Source organism: Talpa europaea (genome assembly GCF_964194135.1).
Source record: "Talpa europaea genome assembly, chromosome: 12".
Lineage (NCBI taxonomy): Eukaryota > Metazoa > Chordata > Mammalia > Eulipotyphla > Talpidae > Talpa > Talpa europaea.
The window spans coordinates 55735258-55753881 of NC_140079.1; the positions used below are offsets into that span (position 1 = coordinate 55735258).

An 18624-nucleotide genomic window follows, 5' to 3' on the forward strand; every position below is an offset into this window, starting at 1 on the left:
TCTTCTACTCAAAAATAAAAAAAAAAAAAACAAACTCAGCCAAGTAAATAAGAGGTATATAGCAAATCCTCTATCAACTTTAAAAATCAATAGTATTGGGGCCTCCCTGGTGGCCTGGTGGTTAAAGTTTCAGTGCTATCACCACTATGGCCTCATTTGGATCCTGGTCAGGGAGATAACCCACATGGAGCAGCAGACATCTCCTGTCTCACCCTCTGTTCCCTTTAGCAGTGTATTGGAGTAAATCCAAGTATTCTGCTCCCCACTCTGTCGCTGGTGAATTCTCTCACCCCCCTCTGGCCTACACCCCAGTTCTTTTACACACAAAAAAAATCAATTACATTAAAGACATTACTGACATTACAAAATTATTACTAAAATCATCCTGTGAATGAAATGCTAGTTAAAATAGGAATCCCCACGTATCTAAGTCAGAGAGAAATGATGACAACTATCCCCAGTCTCTCACTATTTGGTGATTTCTGTCCTTCAAACCTCCTCTTCAATCTTCATCATGTTACCTGATATTATTATTTTATTTTGGGGATGTATCCATGCTATCCTGTGATGCAAATTTCATTTTACATAAAAACACATGGATAGGATTTTTGCTTATGAAGGTTAGCCTTTAATAGCTTGCCGATCATTATTTTAGAGAGAAAATGTATTTTCTGAGCCTCTCACAGTAGATCTAGAAACTTTTGTAGTATTCTGTCTGTTTGAAACAAAAAGTTTCTCATTACATTTAAGTAACAGAAACAGGGTCCAAGATCAAGGATGCTTTGCCTATACTGTCCTCTCTCAATCACTTCAATATTCCTTCCTTTTCTGCCATTCTTCTGCCCTCTAAAAAAAGAACAAAAGTTCTCCAGCAGTGTATCATAACATGGTATTATGTTGCCAATCTTAGGGTGTCAAAAGTCTAGTTCATGCCATCCTATGAAACATGTTCCATATCTTAAAGAAAAGTTCCCCTTAGTCCCTATCCCAAGGGAGATATGTGGCTGTGGGGGACTGGCAGTGCTAAAAGTCACAGATTAGATGGTCTCTGCTGGAGGCAATGAGAGATTCTGAAGTCAAAAGAGCAGGCAAAGCTCCAACCATACACAAAATACAAAATGTGGAATCCAGAAGATTGTCCAATCCAAGCAAGTCAAAGGCAGGTAACAAAATCTTCCAGAACCAGGAGTTGGTGCCAGAGAGTGGCCAGCAAACTCTAATGAGGCAACAATAGATAGGATGAGCATTGAGGGGGAACTTCTGAGGGATATCCTAGAATGTCTAATCTATTGGGGTTGCTTTTTGTGAACCAATCAGGGCATGGTCACACATGGCCCAGTCCATTAAAAGGTCAGTGCCAACTAGAGCACACTGAAGTGGGCAGCATTTCTCCTGACCACCATCCCAGTACACTGGCTATTGGGATTAGGATGATATCAAGGTTTGTTGGTCACTTTTCATCCCATATACATGGTTCCTGACCTCAGGTTGGCATACGTTGGCAGGAGTAATGGAGGGGAAGGTAGGGCCATGCTGATGGACTGGACGTATAACAAAGCCAGGAACAAAACAATGAGCGAATGCCAGGATGATAATGTAGTAATGGCTTTTATGGCCCTTAATAATTCCACATCACTCTGTTCTTGTCAAAAGCAGGTTTTGCCTGCATTATCTGCCTATGTTTCTCCTTCTGGTGGTCTCTTCTGATATCTGGCTCTAGTCAACATAGAACTTTCTCGTTAGACTGCCAGAAGGCATCTTTGAGGTCTGTTTGAGTGCCCTCTGGTGTCCTTGGATTATGGCACAATTGGGATGTGGAATCTTGGTGGCAGAGAAATAACGGGGACAAGGTGCTCTGAAACTGTTATGGGTGGAAGGTTATAGTGAACCTCTCTGATGGTGCTGTCTGCAAGGTTTCAGCACCAGAATTCTCTGAAACCCAGGGGATGCTGCATTCCCCTGGGTACTGATCTTGAAATGATAGGTGGAAGATAAGCTGGACAGTACAATCAAAGCTAGGACACATACTAGGCAACAATCTTTTCCCTGCAAATTGATTTTAATATTAATAGTGACAGTGTCTTAGTTCGAGCTGTTATAACAAAATGCCATAGACAGAGTGGTTTATAAACAATAGAAATTTATTTCATACAGTTCTAGAGGCTAGAAAGTTCCAGTTCAAGATGTCAGCAGAATTAGCATCTGGTGAGGACCCTCTTCTGGTTCATAGACAGATGTCTCCCCACTTTTCTCCCTCTGTGTGCTGACACCTGGCATAAGTGGGAGGGAGTTCTCTGGGGTCTCTTTTTATTTTATTTTATTTTCATGATAAAGATTGCTTTATTAGCAGCAGTACAAGTCAATAAGTATTGATCCCCAAAGAACTCTGATTATTTATCAGATCACTGAACTCGCTGACTGAAGTCAATTCTGCTTCTTGGGAAATGAAGCCATAGCCACCTGATATCGAACTTAGCAGATTTGATTCAGACTCTGCCAATCATTAATCTTGGTCAGGCTGTGAGATGCCCTGAGAGGCCACAGAGTTCCCTCCTCAGTGCTGAGCTCCTTAAGAAAACGTCTCAGCCAGGACTGAGCCTCCACCGCATCACACTCAGCCTTCCAAGCCTGCTGGAAATGGAGCTTATCTTCTCACTGTGGGAGCAAATTAAAACCCTTGGGGCTGACATGCTGATGCCTTCAGGATTTAGGAGTCTTCCCCTGGTGAGAAAGTGCAGTTCTCTGAAGGCAGGGTGGAAGGGCGCGGCCCCTGTTGGTGGTGATCTCGCGCCCCCTGCTGGCCGTCCTGGGGGTTTCTCCGCTCTCAAAGCCACGTCATTCAGCAGGTGGCGCTGTTGGTGGGAGGTGGGGCGGTCCCAGCCGTCAAACCGGTTCTCTACCTGGGACGTCTTGAAGACAGGACCAGGCAAACAAAGAAATCTTCTTTTTTGACAGTTGAATAAAACAGAATTGATTAATTAATTTACATAATTTTAGCATTTAAGCACAGTCTCAGATGCAACTTTACATATGCTAAACAACAGATAATCGTGCTTCCTCAGCAAAATATTTGGGTTGAATATAAAATTCACAGCCTTTCCACTTTTTTTCAAATAGACAATTCAAATTCAGTGTATACCATGTTCACCATCTTGAACATGAGAGCTTAGTTTTAAACATGTGCTTGTGACATAACAGGGTCAGAAGGCAAACCTAGAGGGAGCTACACACCGATTGTAACTAATCCCTGTAATCCTAGGCTGATGTTTTCAATGAACTATGCTTTAAAGATAAGCAGATGAATGAGATAATATCCACCAGTCCTAAAAGTAACCAATTTTTTTTTTCAAATAATGATTGCATCTCTTCACAACCACAAAAAAAGAGAGAAGTTTCTGCTTTGAAGTAAGAGAAGGCTGTGATGTTTAAAACTGCCCATCTACCACATTGTATCCCTAGATTGGCAGGAAGTATGAAGCTAGTAACCCAATACTGCACATGCTTAGTACCAGAGAGAGCAGTACTGCCTCTCAGATAATTATAGTTGTGGGTTTCAACCTGTCTGTAGGCGCTCAAGAACAAGCAGAAAGGCTTCCTTTGTTATGTCTGGCTTGGAGTATTCTCAAAGCTGAGTTCACTATCCAGGCAGCTTTTGCCAAAAGCATTTAAAGTCATAGGTGCTGACTTCTATTTACAATAGCTAAGCTTTGGAAACAGCCCAGATGCCCAAAAATAGATGACTGGATCAAGAAGATGTGGTACATATATACCATGGAATATTACTCAGCATTTAAAAAAGATAAACACATGCAATTTGCAGCAACATGGATGGCGCTGGAAGGGATCATGCTCAGCGAAATAAGCCAGAAAGAAAAAGAAAAATACCAGATGGTCTCACTCATAGCAGGAATCTAGAAAACTTAAATAAGGGACCAGGAAAATGAATAACTGTAAGAAAGTGAAAATCAAAATCAACAAAAAACTATGAACCAGAGACACTTTTGGGGGGGTGGGGGGAAGGAGGGGAGGGACTGGGGTCAGAATGGGGGGGTTGAAATTGTATGGGGAATATAAAAATAAAATTTATTATTAATTAAAAAAAATAAAGTCATAGGTGCTGACATCATACCTAGGCAATTTAAGGCTGGGGGGTTGAGGTCCAGTCTTCAGTGGGTCAGTACAGCAATAAACGTCTATCTGTAGCACGGCTGTATGTGCGTGGAATTAAGTTCATACCATTTCTAGGAAGCTCAAGAAAAATGTGACCCATAATTGTGTAGAAATAGCTGGTACAAATGTTCCATGAAAACATGATGAATCAGGGCCTCCCCGGTGGCGCAGCGGTTGAGCGCTGGGTTGCGAAGCTGCCCGCAGCCTCTGCAGCACCAGTTGGTTCCCCGGCTGCTCCCCGGCCACCGGAGGAGGGTCCCACATGGCACGCAGACCCCCGCTGCTCCCCTCAGCAGTGTACTTCGGTCCTTCTGCCTGCTCTGCTCCCCGCTCTGGCTCTGGTGAATTCTCTCACCCTCCCGCGCTTCTGACTGTGCCCAGTGCTTGTATCAATCAATCAATCAATCAATCAATCAATCTTAAAAAAAAAAAGAAAACATGATGAATCAGGCGCCTCCCTGATGGCGCAGGGGGTTGAGATGCAACCTATGGAGCTGTCTGCAGCCACTCCAGCATGAGCTCGATTCCCTGGCTGTCCAGGGAGCAGTTGCCCACATGGCGCAGAAGACCTCTCCTGACTCGCCCGCTGCTCCCCTCAGCAGTATACTTCGGTCAATCTGCCTGTTCTGTTCCCCACTCTGTCTCTGGTGAATCCTCTCATACCCCACACCTCTGGCCTAATCTCCGGCTCTTGTATGCATAAATAAATAAATCTTAAAAAAAAAAAGAAAAGAAAACATGACGAATCAAAGTCTGTGTGTTCGCTCATTCATGCATTCACTCATTGACCAAAACGTTCCAGACCTTGTTTTGATTCTGGGAAGTACATGGCACATGGCAAAATGTCCCTACCCAAAGAGGTCCATCCTAGTGAAGGGAAGCATGAAAAAAAGATAAAGAAACTGAAAACAAAGAAACAACCAAACAAAAAAATATATAGACTGTGATATTAAAGCTAAAGGAAATGTGAAGTGTAATGAAGGCAATTAGTTAGCTATTAAAATTGGGAATATCCAGAGAACCAAATTGTGCTGAGACATTGGGGGATTAGGAAATTTTCTCAGAGTCAAGAAAAAATTATTTCAAAATTGTAGCTTTTCCAATGATCTGAAACTTTGAAATTTCTTGGTTATTAGTTTGTGAGCTATGAAAATTTTAATAAATTCTGGTGGAGTGGAAGCTTTAAATTAGTCTTAACCTCTTCTCCTGATTCACCACCATAGAAATGCTGCTGCCCTTCGGAGTTCTCGGTTCCTGTCTGCATTCTCTCTCAAGCCATCACCTGCACCACAGGATTACAATCACCAGTGTCTCATCTGCTGCCTTGACTGAACTGGAACTTCTGTTTTCATTTCTAGTGCCTGTGCTTTCTACATGTCTGCACCCATTACCAACCTGACTTGGCTAATACATGAACTATCTCCCCATAGAAAGCTACACCCTGATGAGAAAATCACTTATCTACTTACCCTCTCAATACACAGCCTTGTGCAGATGCATCAAATCAGTGAATATATTGGTCCCTGAGTCCCAGAAAATTTGGGAAGGATACTGGAGATAAGAGTCATGGACAGGAACTGATTAGGCAAGAAGATCAGAAGATCCAGGTCATGGGAATGGTGGAGAGAGAGAGAGAGAGAGAGAGAGAGAGAGAGAGAGAGAGAGAGAGAGAGAGAGAGAGAGAGAGAGAGAGAGAGAGAGAAAGAGAGAGAGAGAGAACGCACGCACACGCGAGAGAGCTGTGTATCCTCCATAAACGATAATTTCTCATTTCCAAAGAGAATCCTATCCATGGTTACATAGCCTACTACCAGATGCCACCCTTTCTAGGGATTGACAGGCAAAGCTCAGACAGGAGGAGGGCGCCAGGAGAAGCCAGACTTCACATAAATTTCTAGGATATATTCATTCAAACTCTCCATCACCAAGTGGGAAGACCCCAGGTCAGTCCACAAGGTCAAGTAGTGTTCTGTGCAGAACAGGGGCCTCTGCCTCCTTCTGAGGACAAAACAGTAAGTTTCTTGCCTTTGAGTTGCAGATGAGGAAATGGCTCTGCTCCCTCTGTAGTGGATGCCCATCTGGTCTTCTTTACTCCCACGGCCCAATCATGTTCTAAATCATGAATTGGTGCTTTCCTTTTTTTACCATACCTTACTTCATCCCACCTGGAAGAAGAACGTGCAGCCACTTTCTTGTGACCAAGCCCCAACCTCTTTTCCCTCAGCCTAACACCAAGCCACTGCCGCTCAAAATAAGCTCTGCCTCTGGAGAACTGGCAGACGTCACCGGGAGAAGACAGGGTGATGTTGCTGGGGTGGGTCATGGGTTACGTGGGTCATGTTACTGTGTCTGACCAAATCATCACCACCACACACAGGGGAGCGATGGCGCCTCACTGTGGTCTGGAGGTGCATGTCTCTAATAAGTGATGATGAGCATATTTTCATGTGACACTTTGACTTTGCCAGATTGGACTGTTTTCTATATGCCAAACATCATTATAGCTGGCTTTTTGACACTGTAATGAGATTCCAATTTCTGCCAAAGTTTTTTGGGCTAGTTTCAGCATCTGATCATCATTTAAAAGTTTTAAACATGGAAATATATTTTGAAAGGGCAAGAAAACATTTCTTTACATGGTATCCATTTTGGATTCTGCCTGGATTTTACTGAGCTGTAATTCCTGAAGAGCAGACTCAGGGCTGGAAAAGAATGTTTCTTGAAATTATCAGTCATTTCTATTGTTTGTGCTTTTTCTTTCTTTTTTTTTTTAAAGATTTATTTTTTATTTATACAATAGCTGGGGTACAGGCCAGAGGTGCAGGAGGGTGAGAGGATTCACCAGAGACAGAATGGGGAGCAGAACAGGCAGACAGACTGAAAGCACTGCTGAGGGGAGCAGCAGGCGTGACAGGAGAGGTCTGCTGCGCCATGTGGGAATCTCCCTGGTCAGCCAGGAATTGAACATGTGCTGTAGAGGCTGAGGACAGCTTCACAGCGCTGTGCGCAACCCGCTGCGCCACCGGGGAGGCCCTGTTTGTGCTTTTTCTCTAGTAATTTTATACATGTTCTCATCTAAACATACTCTCTGTTTTTAACATTCTGGAAAAATCCTAGATCTGATATGTCATGATTACTTCTCAACTCAGCAAGAATCAACTCTGCTTATTATTTCAGAAATGCTTTCTGGTGAATGAAAGAGGCAGATCTTGTACAAAGGTGTTACTGTTTCTTTCCTTCTATTGAAACTTTTAAAATAATCTCAGGTTCTGGACCTCAGTGTCAATATATCTTGACTAAAATAAATAAATCTGCAATTCTTTATAAAAACATAGTGCCTCTGGGCCTCCCTGGTGGTCCAAGGGGTTAAGTCTCAGTGCTATCAGGCTATAGGCAACCACTGAAGGAGTTTGATCCTCGGCCAGGAAGCTACCCACATGGCACTGCAGACCTCTCCTGTCTTTCCCACCCATCCTCCCAGCAGTGTATTTCAGTAGATCTATCTGTTCTGCTCCCCACTCTATCTCTGGTGAATCTTCTCTCAACAAGCCCACCCACACCTTTGGCCTACACCTCAGTTCTAGTATGCATAAATAAATAAAAATAAATCTTTAAAAATATATATTGTCTCCCAAACATGCTTCTAACAAGTTAGCCTTTTGTGTTTGCAAGGATGTGGGTTTTTGTCTTGCAACCAGACTATCACCACTAAAATGCTGGTAGCTCTGTAGTGACCAATATCTCATTCCACTGCTAGTGGCAGCAGACATAATTCTGGCATTTGGAGAATGATCCTACCACCCCACAGAGCTGATGTATTTGAAGAAGCAGGGTTCTCATGATCAGGGATGGGGGACTGCTAATTTGTTGGAAATGACCACTCAATCCTGCAAAAAGCAGATGATTAACAAACATTATTCTGAAATTACACCCAAAAGCCCCTAAATTTGCTAGAATCATCTAAGACTCTCTTTGGAAAGGCAAATGGTAGGGCTGTCTAGGCCCTTGTAGGTGGTAACTCTAAGCTTGAGTCAACAGCTTCCACTTTGGCTGATAGTTGGACCATGAGTACAGCCAACTATTCAAAGAATTCCATGCTTTCTTCTCCCAGAGTTAGAGTGATGCATTAGCTTAGGTAGGTTTTTGAAGCCCATCTATACACATTTTGCTGATGGCCAGGGACAGACCTGGACAGGGGGTTGGCTTTACTAAGGCTGGGGACTCTGGAGTCAGTGGACTCTCTGAGGCCTAAGTAGCAGGCAAAATTCTAAAATTCTGGAAGCTAATCCAAAGGAACACCAAATATGTGAGCCAAAACAGGTACAGAAATCTCACCTTAGGTGTCTGGAGCCAGAGAGGGAAGAACACACACAAGTGAGACAGGAGAGCGGGGCAGGAAGGAGCTCTTGCCGAATGACTGCCCAGAACATCCACTTATCATCTGCAACTTATTTTTGCAGGTTAGTCCATCTCTAGTTTTGACACATCCAGGATCATGAACAGATCAGATAGATGAAGCAAGAAAATGTAAAAAATGGAGATTCTGGATGAATCTTTGGCAATACTGGCCCTATAAGGGAAGCCATCTGAGCAATGGCCTGCTGGCACACTGGCATTGTCAAACAATCTAGACACAGGTACAGCAACTGGGGGCTCTGATGCTAATCAGCTCTCTGATCTTCGGGAGTCTTATAACCATTTCAGACCTCAGTTTCATCTTCTGAGAAGTGGGGATAACAGCATCTCCCCTGCTTACTTTGTAGGATTATTGTAATGATCAGATGATCAGATAAATCACACATATTTCTGAAATCATAATACATCTGAAAATGCTGCAGAAACCTAAGAGCATTATCAGGAGCCTCTCTTTTAAATTGAAAAGAGAATATCTTTTATTTGCCATTCTTCCATGCAAAATTCATTTTCAAAAAATTGTTTTCTTTATAGAAACCAACATTTTTCATAGACCTCTGTTAGGAAATCAAGTTAAGAAGCTAGCAAATCTTTGCACAAGTATCTTTAATCTGGGGAAAAAAACTAATGCACAGATAACCTACAGCCATCACTTTGACTTTAAAAGAAAAAGTGTTCTTGGCTTGTATATCATAGTTTTTCTAGTTGTTGTTGCAAAGGAAGTGTTTCCAGTTGAACCACGTTGTTGACTCTACAGCAGAGCCATCTGGGGTGGGTTCAGTAAGGGGAACTATGTGATGCCCAGCACCCCACAGATGCTATTTGGGTTTTACGTTGTGATTGGGTTTAGTCCCGGTTCTGGATTTATTGCTGGAAGGACCCTCCTTTCGATGCGCTTCTGAAAAGATAAAAACAATTAACAGCATTGATAACAACTACCTATTTACTAAGAATTTTTTATCTTATAGAGCAATAAAAACAATTTTGTTCTGCCTGAGTAACCCCCAAGCTCCAAACAAGCTGTGTGCCTCTAAGGTAATGGGAAATTGAGGTGCAGAATGCACTTTCCCAAAGTTGAAGTGTATTCGATTAACTGCCTGAGTCCTGGAAAAGTGAGCTATGTGGCCTAGAAGAGAAGAGAAAAGAAAGGAAGAACATTCCTCCTTCCTTCTTGTACACATCCCAAGCTTAGTGGAAAAAAAATCGAATAGAACTAGTATCCAGAACCCTCTCACAGCCACCCTTGCACCCTTGTTCTGTCTCCTGGTCCCCATGGTCAGTCTCCTGCGAATAGATCCTACATAAACCCCACCCTGTAGTGTATCTCCTCACTCCTCGCCATTGGTCCCACTGAGATCAGAGGCCACACAGACTCCCTACTTAATTCCTTTCTTCATTCAATTCAGAGGACAATAATTATTAAAAATACTGACATAAAAAAATAATGTCTCCCTCCTCTGTCCAGATCTTTACTCCATATTCACAAGGCTCTTTCCTATAACAAACATAATTTTCCATCCCTTCACCACGCAGCTCTCAGGAGAAGAGTCTCATCGCACTATTTCCTACAGAGATGGTACTATATATGCCCTCTGAGTGTCAGACAGTTCCAAAGGTGTCTGTGTTTTTTAAAGGTATGCCAGCTAACCCTAAGGAATGTCTGACTTGGATTTTCCAGAGAAAATGTTTAAGTCACCTGCGTGGCATGGGGACTGCCTTGGTTAGGAGTCAATTCCCCTAAGCTTTGCAAGTCTTTTCATCTATCACTTTGCACCCCACCCCCCTCCATGACTTTGATGGGGGTGTCTCTAAAGATGGGGAAGGATGACTATGTGTTTGTACAGGTTACTGTTTGGGGTTGGGAAGTAACTATATATATAAATACATATACATATATATATATAAAACTTAGATATATCTCTATAAAAAATTTTATTCTTAATTTAATCTAATCCCCAAGACCTTTATGGAAATGGACCTAACTGAAGTCACTCATTCCATAGTGAAGTAATATCTCAATTTAACACATAAGCCTTTTGTATGGTTTGCATAATTATTCTGTAATCTGGAATAGGTTAGTTTTCAAATTATCAGGATAAAATTGTAACACATGAGAGGATGAATTTTTTTTTAATTCATGAAAACTATTTCACATATATTCAAACCTAAAACTAAAGGATTTGTAATAACTAACATTTTACCAGTTGAGAATTAACAGAAGAAGAGAAAATGGGCTCAGATTCTTCCTCTAGACAGTATTGACACTTGGGGCCAGAAATTGTGAGGGACTGGCTAACTTATTGCTTTTGCTGGGGGTGCAGGTGAAGATAGGGGTGACAGAAGAAAACAGAAAGTAGCTATCTTCTCAGTACTATCCCTTCTGCCAGCAGGTGTCCTGAGAAACGACCTTGGATTGAAGATGAAAGCAAACTTTTTTTAAAAAGCTTCCAATATTGGGGATATTGAGAAGTGCATGAGGGCAAATTATAGCACTAATTAAAGATAAAAAATGAAGAGTTAAATTCCTTTTCCTGTAGGTAAATTATTATCATCATAGAACATGCATTAAGTATAAAACAATAAAGACAAAATTCCCCATAAACCTCCATCCACCAGGGACAATGTCTGACAATATTTGGGTGTATTTCTTTTTGGTCTGTGACTAGCTTTAAAATGCTGCATCATATCCTGTTTCTTGCATTTGACATTTTAACATGAGAATTTCCTATGTCACTACAAACACCTCTATAGACACCATTTTAACGTGGTGTAGTACTGGGCTTTATTAATATAGCAGAATTCATTTAATGCTTTTTCCCCATGATTGGAGTGATAGGTTGTTTCTATTTTTTCCTAATATATACAATAATACACTGAATCTTTGTGCACTCATTTTTCCCTGTATTTAGTGTTATTTCCTTACAATAAATGCATAAGATTGAAATTATTAGGTCCAAGCATTATACATGTTCTTAAATATCTAAACACACTTCTGAAAGGGTTACATTGGTCCATCTACCCAAAAATATTAACTGTAAAACTGACATAAAAATTAATGTCTTCTCTGTCCAGATCTTTACTCATATTCATAAGGCTCCTTCCTATAACAAACATAATTTTCCATCCCTTCACCACGCAATGAGAAAGGTCTCATTGCACTATTTCCTACAGAGATGGTACTATATATGCCCTCTGCGTGTCAGACAGCTCCAAAGGTGTCTGTATTTTTTTAAAGGAGTGCCAGGCATCATACTTGATTGCTTTTAAAACTTTTTGCCAGTCTAATAATTCAAAATTGTATCTCATATTAGTATACCAGTCAACAATTGTTATGTGGTTTTCCTGTTTGCAAGTTATACTATTATAGTAAATGTATGTGCTTTCCTATGAGAAATATGAACCAGCAGCTCAGCACTAAGGATACTGATACTTTTCTAAGAGATCTGTCACCCGGTCAATTTTTTTATAAATGCATCTTAATAAAGCAATATGAGAAAGCAAATCTCACCTTTCTTTAGAGCTTTTGAGGAATCTTGTACTGGATTTATTTCTTCTTCTTCAGCTTCATCTTCTTCTTCTACTTCTCTCTCCCCTCCATTTTCTTCTTGCATTTCTTCAGCCTTCTTGTTGGACTTCAAAAGTTCCTCTAATTCTTTCTCCAGATTTTTTTTGCTTATAAGGGTGTAATGGAATTTCTCATTTATATCATCACATTGCTCCTCTGCTTTTCTGGCTCTGTTTTCAACCTGCCTAATGTGGGCAAAGTCCAGAGAAACATAACAAAATGGAAAATTTAAAAAAGTATCCTTCATACATAGGAACTCATTGTCTATAAAAGTCAGTGGGGTCAGATGCATGTGCCTGAACAGTACAAACAGAGAAAGCAGCGGCATCAATGACTAACCAAAAACTGGGGACCTTGGCACTACTCTGGATGTGAGAGTTGCAGTTGTGCTATGAATTAGTGAAATCTGACTCCTCGATAGCCAGGGAAGCTCTTTTCAGGAGTTATTTTGCCTTCTCTCAACACACTAAACCCAACAGTGTTCCTTCATTTCGACACCTTTAAAACCAGAGCTCACAATCAAGAAAACCAGTTTGAGACGTGCTTCTGAATTACTAGAGAGTATGTAATATATCTATGTGGCTATGTTCATCTCTTGATGTCGTCAGCCATCTTAACTCTTTGTTGCTCTTCATACTCTTTGGTTATGTAACATTCCTTCTTGCACACGGCAGTTTCTCCCAGTTCTGTTTATTTCTATAGTTCATCTCTTAAAAACATACTGAATTGGATCTACTCCTATACCCCATCTCCCCCGGCCCCCACGTACACACACAATACATTTTTACTCACTCCATGTCCACTGTGAGTGAGTGTGGGATATTCCTGTAGCAGCAGTGTAGTTCACTGCCTCTAGGAGATTTAGAGATACCCACCCCACGAGTGACGAAAGAAGCAGGAGAACCAAAGGTAAACCAACAAGTGTGGCTTTCTCAGCCAAACCTCCAGGTTAGCCATCTTTACTCTCTTACCATTGTGGGACCTCATACTTACATTAATTTCTCCTGTGTGGATTCAATTATAATCATTGCTTCCAGATACTTTTGGGCCAATGTATTTTGATTAGCTGATTCTCTCTGACAAAGGGAATATGTACTATGAGTGAACTGACAGTTCCAACAGTTAATACTCTACTTCTTTTCAGGATATTTTAGACCCAGTCTTCCAGAATGTTCTTTTCTATACATATTTATATAGGAGAAGATTAAGCATACTCTTAATACTTAAAAAGAATAGGATCTGACTGGTATATGCTACAGGTAGACATATACTTGGAGTTTCAAGTAAGAAACAGGAAAAACAGTAAGAAAAAGAAACAGGAAAAGAAAAGGTCTTAAAAGAAAGGGAGAGGGGTAAACATGTTTCTCTAATAAATCAAACTAAAGATCAAGGAACTTAACTATATTTATCTTATTAATAATTTACTTCATTAAGCACATAACATTGCAAAATCCAGTAAGATCTTTCAATTCCTTATGGAACCTCATAAATATCAAAGCAAGGAAAATTTGGGGGGAAAAGCCCTTTTATTTATTTTGACTCTAATGGTTCCAGAAAACAAAGTAAGAAAAAGGTAAAGGAGGAAATTTAGAAGCCAAAAGTTATAAATACATTTTTAAATGAATTGATGTCATTTCTCTAGAACTATGTACTTTTTAAAATCTCATTTGCCCATGTTTCCCAACCAGCGGCAATTAAAAGGTGACCTGTCATTATAGATGGAAAGGGATATCTAAGAAGGTAGGGAGCCTGCCATACACACAGAATGATCTAGTGTATGAAAGCAAAATTCTTATCCAAACCTCTTCACTCCTATTCACACATTCCATTCCACTGTGCTAGCTCTTCCTAAAAGAACTCTAGAGAAATATTTCAGCATTTCTTAATTGAACTCTTTTATTCTCTTCTTATTTTCCCAATCACATGTTTTTCTCTCCTTCTGTCTTGCTCCCCCTTCTTGGGTCAAAGTTTTAAAACTTAAAATTGCCTTCTGAGAGTCCCAGTATTCTTATGACTGGCAGGAAAACAGAGTCTGTTCCTCAGGGCCTGCAGTGCAATCCAAACCAAGAGAAAAACTTAATCCAGGCTCTATCTCCTGCTCCTAACCTCTGACCTCACACACATCTTCATTCTCTGGGTACCCACACTACCTTGTCTTGGCTGGACTAGCACAACTGTTTAGGCTCCTGGTGATCTCATTTTACTGTGGCAGTGTTCCAGCCATCAAGCCATAGAATAAATGTAATTCATCTTTACCTCCAAGAACTCACAAGTAATTGTACACCAGGACAGCACTTTCCAGACTTTGTGGTCAATGAGAACCTAGAGAGGTTGTAGCAGCAACCCAACTATAGTAGCAGCAGCAAGAACAACTTTTTGAAGTCTGGAGATGGACTTTCTGGCCACACTATCCTCAGGTAATCTAGCCACTTGGCTCCACACAATCATGCTGTAGATAGAAGGGCACCCCAAGCACATGCCCCACACCCTCATTTTTGTCCTAGGATACAGGCTCTTGTTTTCTTGTCTGCTTCCTGCCTGACTCCAGGCCTGAACCTGATGCTTAACTTGGATGACAAAGCAGGGTTCTAACCACAGGGGAACAATTCTGAGGCAGGTGGGCTTTGGGTAGAACTGGGGGGTTAGCTGAGAAAATGGTGCTACCCTTCATCTTTTTTGCTCATGTCTCCTGACGTTGCATTAGCACTGCTTCCTCTTGATTGGCATATTAGCATCGTTTTAAAAACTTGTTGAGGGCCTCTCCTGGTGGCGCAGGCAGTTGAGCGCAGCGCTACGAAGCTGTCCACAGCCTCTGAAGCACCAGTTTGATCCTGGCCTGCTGGAGAGGGTCCCACATGGTGCAGCAGACCTCTCCTGTCTCGCCCGCTGCTCCCCTCAGCAGTGTATTTCGTCAGTCTGCCTGTTCTGTTCCCTACTCTGTCTCCGGTGAATCCTCTCACTCTCCCACAAATCTCACCTGTACCCCAGCTCTTGTATAAATAAATAAATAAATCTTTAAAAAAATTAAAATTAAAAAAAAACTTGTTGAAAAGGTACTACTTTGGGAGAATGTGATTGGACCCATGCCTCATGTACCACTCTCACCCCAATTTTGCCAGTTCCTGTTTAACTCTACATGGTCTCTCCCAGTTTGTCCTATCAGACTCAGGACATGTTTCCTACAACTTCCCTGGAGACACAGACTGGCAACCTCTGGGCCACACCTCTGCCTAGACCTAGTGACCTAGCTATCTGCTGCCCAACACTCCTTCCCACAGCTCCTCGCCCTGCACGCCCACTGCCTATGCAGATGGATCAGGTCTCTAACAATGAAAATAGTTCCGAACCTTGGGACTGTGAAATTTGATGAAATCTATGGATTCCCTTCTCCCTCCACCAAGAAAATACATAGTCTGAACAGACATACAAATGCTGTATACCATTTTTGGAGATTAATGGGATGAAGTGCATTTAAATGCACAACATCCATCCACCAAGATACTACCTAGGGCTGACTTAAGCCTATCACATCCTAGAACTTTTTGTGGAGGAATTTTAAATATGCTTTCCTACTGAATTCCCACAGCCACTGAAAAATTTCCCAATAATTCTTGTGGTTGGAGCTCTGTGCTTATTTTGGTATTTAGTAGAGTCTGCTGAATGACTGTATTTAAGTTGGCCACATACTGAGCAAGATACTGTTAAAGTAAGGAAAATAATTAAAATACTGATTCAAAATGAGTTTTAAAGAAGAGAATGAGAAGGTTTTATAAAGTTAAGGTGAAAAAATAAGACTTTCCGAGCCTCCCTGGTGGCGAAAGGTGTTGAGACGCAGCTTATTAAACTATCTGCACGCGCCTCTGCAGCATGAGTTCGATCCCCCATTGGCCGGGGAGTTACCCACATGGCGCAGTAGACCTCTCTTGACTTGCCTGCTGCTCCCTTAGTACCGTATTTTGGTCAATCTGCCTGTTCTGTTTCCCTCTTGTTTTTGTGAATCTCACCCCTCACACCTCTGGCCTACACTCCAGTTCTTGTATGCATAAATAAATAAAATCTTTAAAAAAACAAATAAACAAGACTTTCCTAGGGAAAATGCTGGAAGGAAAAAAACCCTGTAACATATATTACGCAGAAGTCCTTGATTCTCCTGGAGGACCTAAATGTCAGTTAAGCTACATAATTTTTACACAATGTTAAATTTCCTAGATTTTTTCCTCTGGTTTTGAATTTCCTAGTTGGGAAATTCATACCCAGATACATACCCAGGAAGAAAATATATCTGATTCAAATAGAGGTTTGGAATAAACATTTTCATCGTCTCCAATGAATCGGATGAATTTTTGCTGCTTTGTAGATGTTGATGGTTCCTAGGGCACAAAAACACCCAGAACCTATTAGTGGGTTGGCATGGGACAGAGTGAAATGGCAGGTCGCTTGCTGCTGTGTCTAAAGCTTTAATTTCCTATTTGCTTTAATCGCTCAACAAACATTTTAAAAGACTTATCCCAAACACTATGTGAGAAATTAGTGGGGTTAGGGAAGTGGGGACAGGAGAGAAAACTGTGGGATAAACAGAGAATTTCTTCCAGACCTCAGAACTCACAGCAGTGTCAGGAAGCGAGGACATAGAGGTGTATTCCAAGAGTTAGTGTATCCAGAAAATGGGCCTGCATTCTGCCAAAACACACACGAAAGTTTTTGTACAGAAAATTGTATTTGAAGACTGAGTAGGAGTTTGTGAAATAGAAAAGGATCTGAACTAAGACCACAGGAGAAGTTGAGGGGATACATTACAAATTAAATTTTTTTTAATAATTAAAATATTTAAACATGATTTATGACCAAATAATGTTTTCTATTTATTTTGTGCTTTTTACATCCAAGCACTGTAGCAAAAATTAAACAGAAAATGCTAGTCAGAATGAGACTTTGGGGGTGTACAATATTTTTGTGCTGTTGTCCTGCATGTGCAGTGAGTAGAGGACTGAGACGAGAGCCTGAGGACGGGCCAACATTTTAAAGTATTTGCAAGGAAGAAAACACCAGGAGTAAACAAAAACATTGTAGAGAATGCTAGATTTTCTTGAATTCCAAAAGTCAAAGACAGCAGCAGTCAATCTAGGAATTGGCAAGGGCTCTGATGCCACACTTGTCTGGGTTTGAATGCTGCCTCTGCCACTTATAGCTATGTGACTTTGGGTAAGCCAGCCAGCCTTTCAGAGTTTCAGTTTTCTTAGCTGTAAAATGGGGTAATGTTGGGCCTCCCCAGTGGCGCAGAGGGTTGAGCAAAGGCTGTGAAGCTGTCTGCAGCCTCTGGGGCGCCGGTTCAATTCCCAGCCAGTCGGGAAGATTCCCACATGGTGTGGCAGACCTCTCCTGTCTCGCCCGCTGCTCTCCTCAGCAGTGTATTTCAGTCAGTCTGCCTGTTCTTTTCCCCACTCTGTCTCTGGTGAATCCTCTCACCCTCCCATGCATCTGGCCTGTACCCCAGTGCTTGTATAAATAAATATATCTTAAAATAAAATAAAATGGGGGTAATGTTTTGTATATAGATGGAAGATAAACTATGCAGAGGCTATAGCTCATAGTAGACATTCAATTATTGGTAGTTATCACTATATTTTCATGATTACTATTACAAGGGTCCCAGGAAATGTTAACATTACTAGTAAGAAACAGAGAAATAGGTAAGGAGAAGAGAGGTATGGAGGTGAGCCTGGAAGAAGTGAAGAAAAGGCAGCTCAGAACAGGAGCTAAAGAAGTGGAGAAGGGAATTTAAACTGCTATTTGAAAATCTGGCAGTGAAGGGATAAAGAAATAGCATCAAGATGAGAAGTAGACTGGGTATTTTATAGGCGTGTAGGTATGAATGAAGCTAGTGGGAAATGGTTGGATTTCCCATTATTTCCTGTGAAAAGAGGTAAGTATGTCTGCAGATATGATTAAATCTATATAAGGAAAGTTAGAGTTTACTCCAAATGATATATTTATATTTTCCACAGTGTATCTGTACATATAAAACATTTTAAAAAATATATAGAGGGGCCTCCCTGGTGGTGTAAGTGGTTAAGTCGCCGCACTATGAAGCTATCCACAGCCTCTACAGCATGAGTTCGATCCCCAGCCAGGGAGGTGACTCACATGGTACAGCAGACCTCCCCTGTCTCGCCCATGCTCCCCTCAGCACTGTGTTTCAGTCAGTCTGCCTGTTCTGCTCCCCACTCTGTCTCTGGCGAATCCTCTCACCCCTTCACCCCACATCTCTGGCCTGCACCCCAGCTCTTGTATGCATAAATAAATAAATCTTTAAAAATATTTATAAGTATATATAGAAAAAATAATAATCTTACCTCTTGTGTTTTTTGTTTGCTCTTTTCTGTCTTAAGTTCCTTATATATACTTTCTTCTTCATCCAATTTTAAAGACTTGCTAATTTCAGGATCAATTAAATAGTCCTATGAGATAAAACAATA

At 41.2% G+C, this 18624-nt stretch overlaps 1 protein-coding gene across 1 annotated transcript in view; it reads right to left on the reverse strand.

Moving 5' to 3' along the window:
- Nucleotides 1–9401: 9401 nt before the first annotated feature.
- Nucleotides 9402–18624, reverse strand: part of AXDND1 (axonemal dynein light chain domain containing 1) — a gene marked incomplete at both ends in the record, with an annotated part of 61118 nt that continues 51895 nt past the window's right edge. Inside the window, 4 exons of the mRNA XM_084250060.1 lie at nucleotides 9402–9481; nucleotides 12092–12333; nucleotides 13142–13224; nucleotides 16414–16518. Of these exons, the coding sequence (XP_084106186.1) occupies nucleotides 9402–9481; nucleotides 12092–12333; nucleotides 13142–13224; nucleotides 16414–16518 (510 nt within the window). The remainder of the gene's footprint in view (nucleotides 9482–12091; nucleotides 12334–13141; nucleotides 13225–16413; nucleotides 16519–18624) is intronic.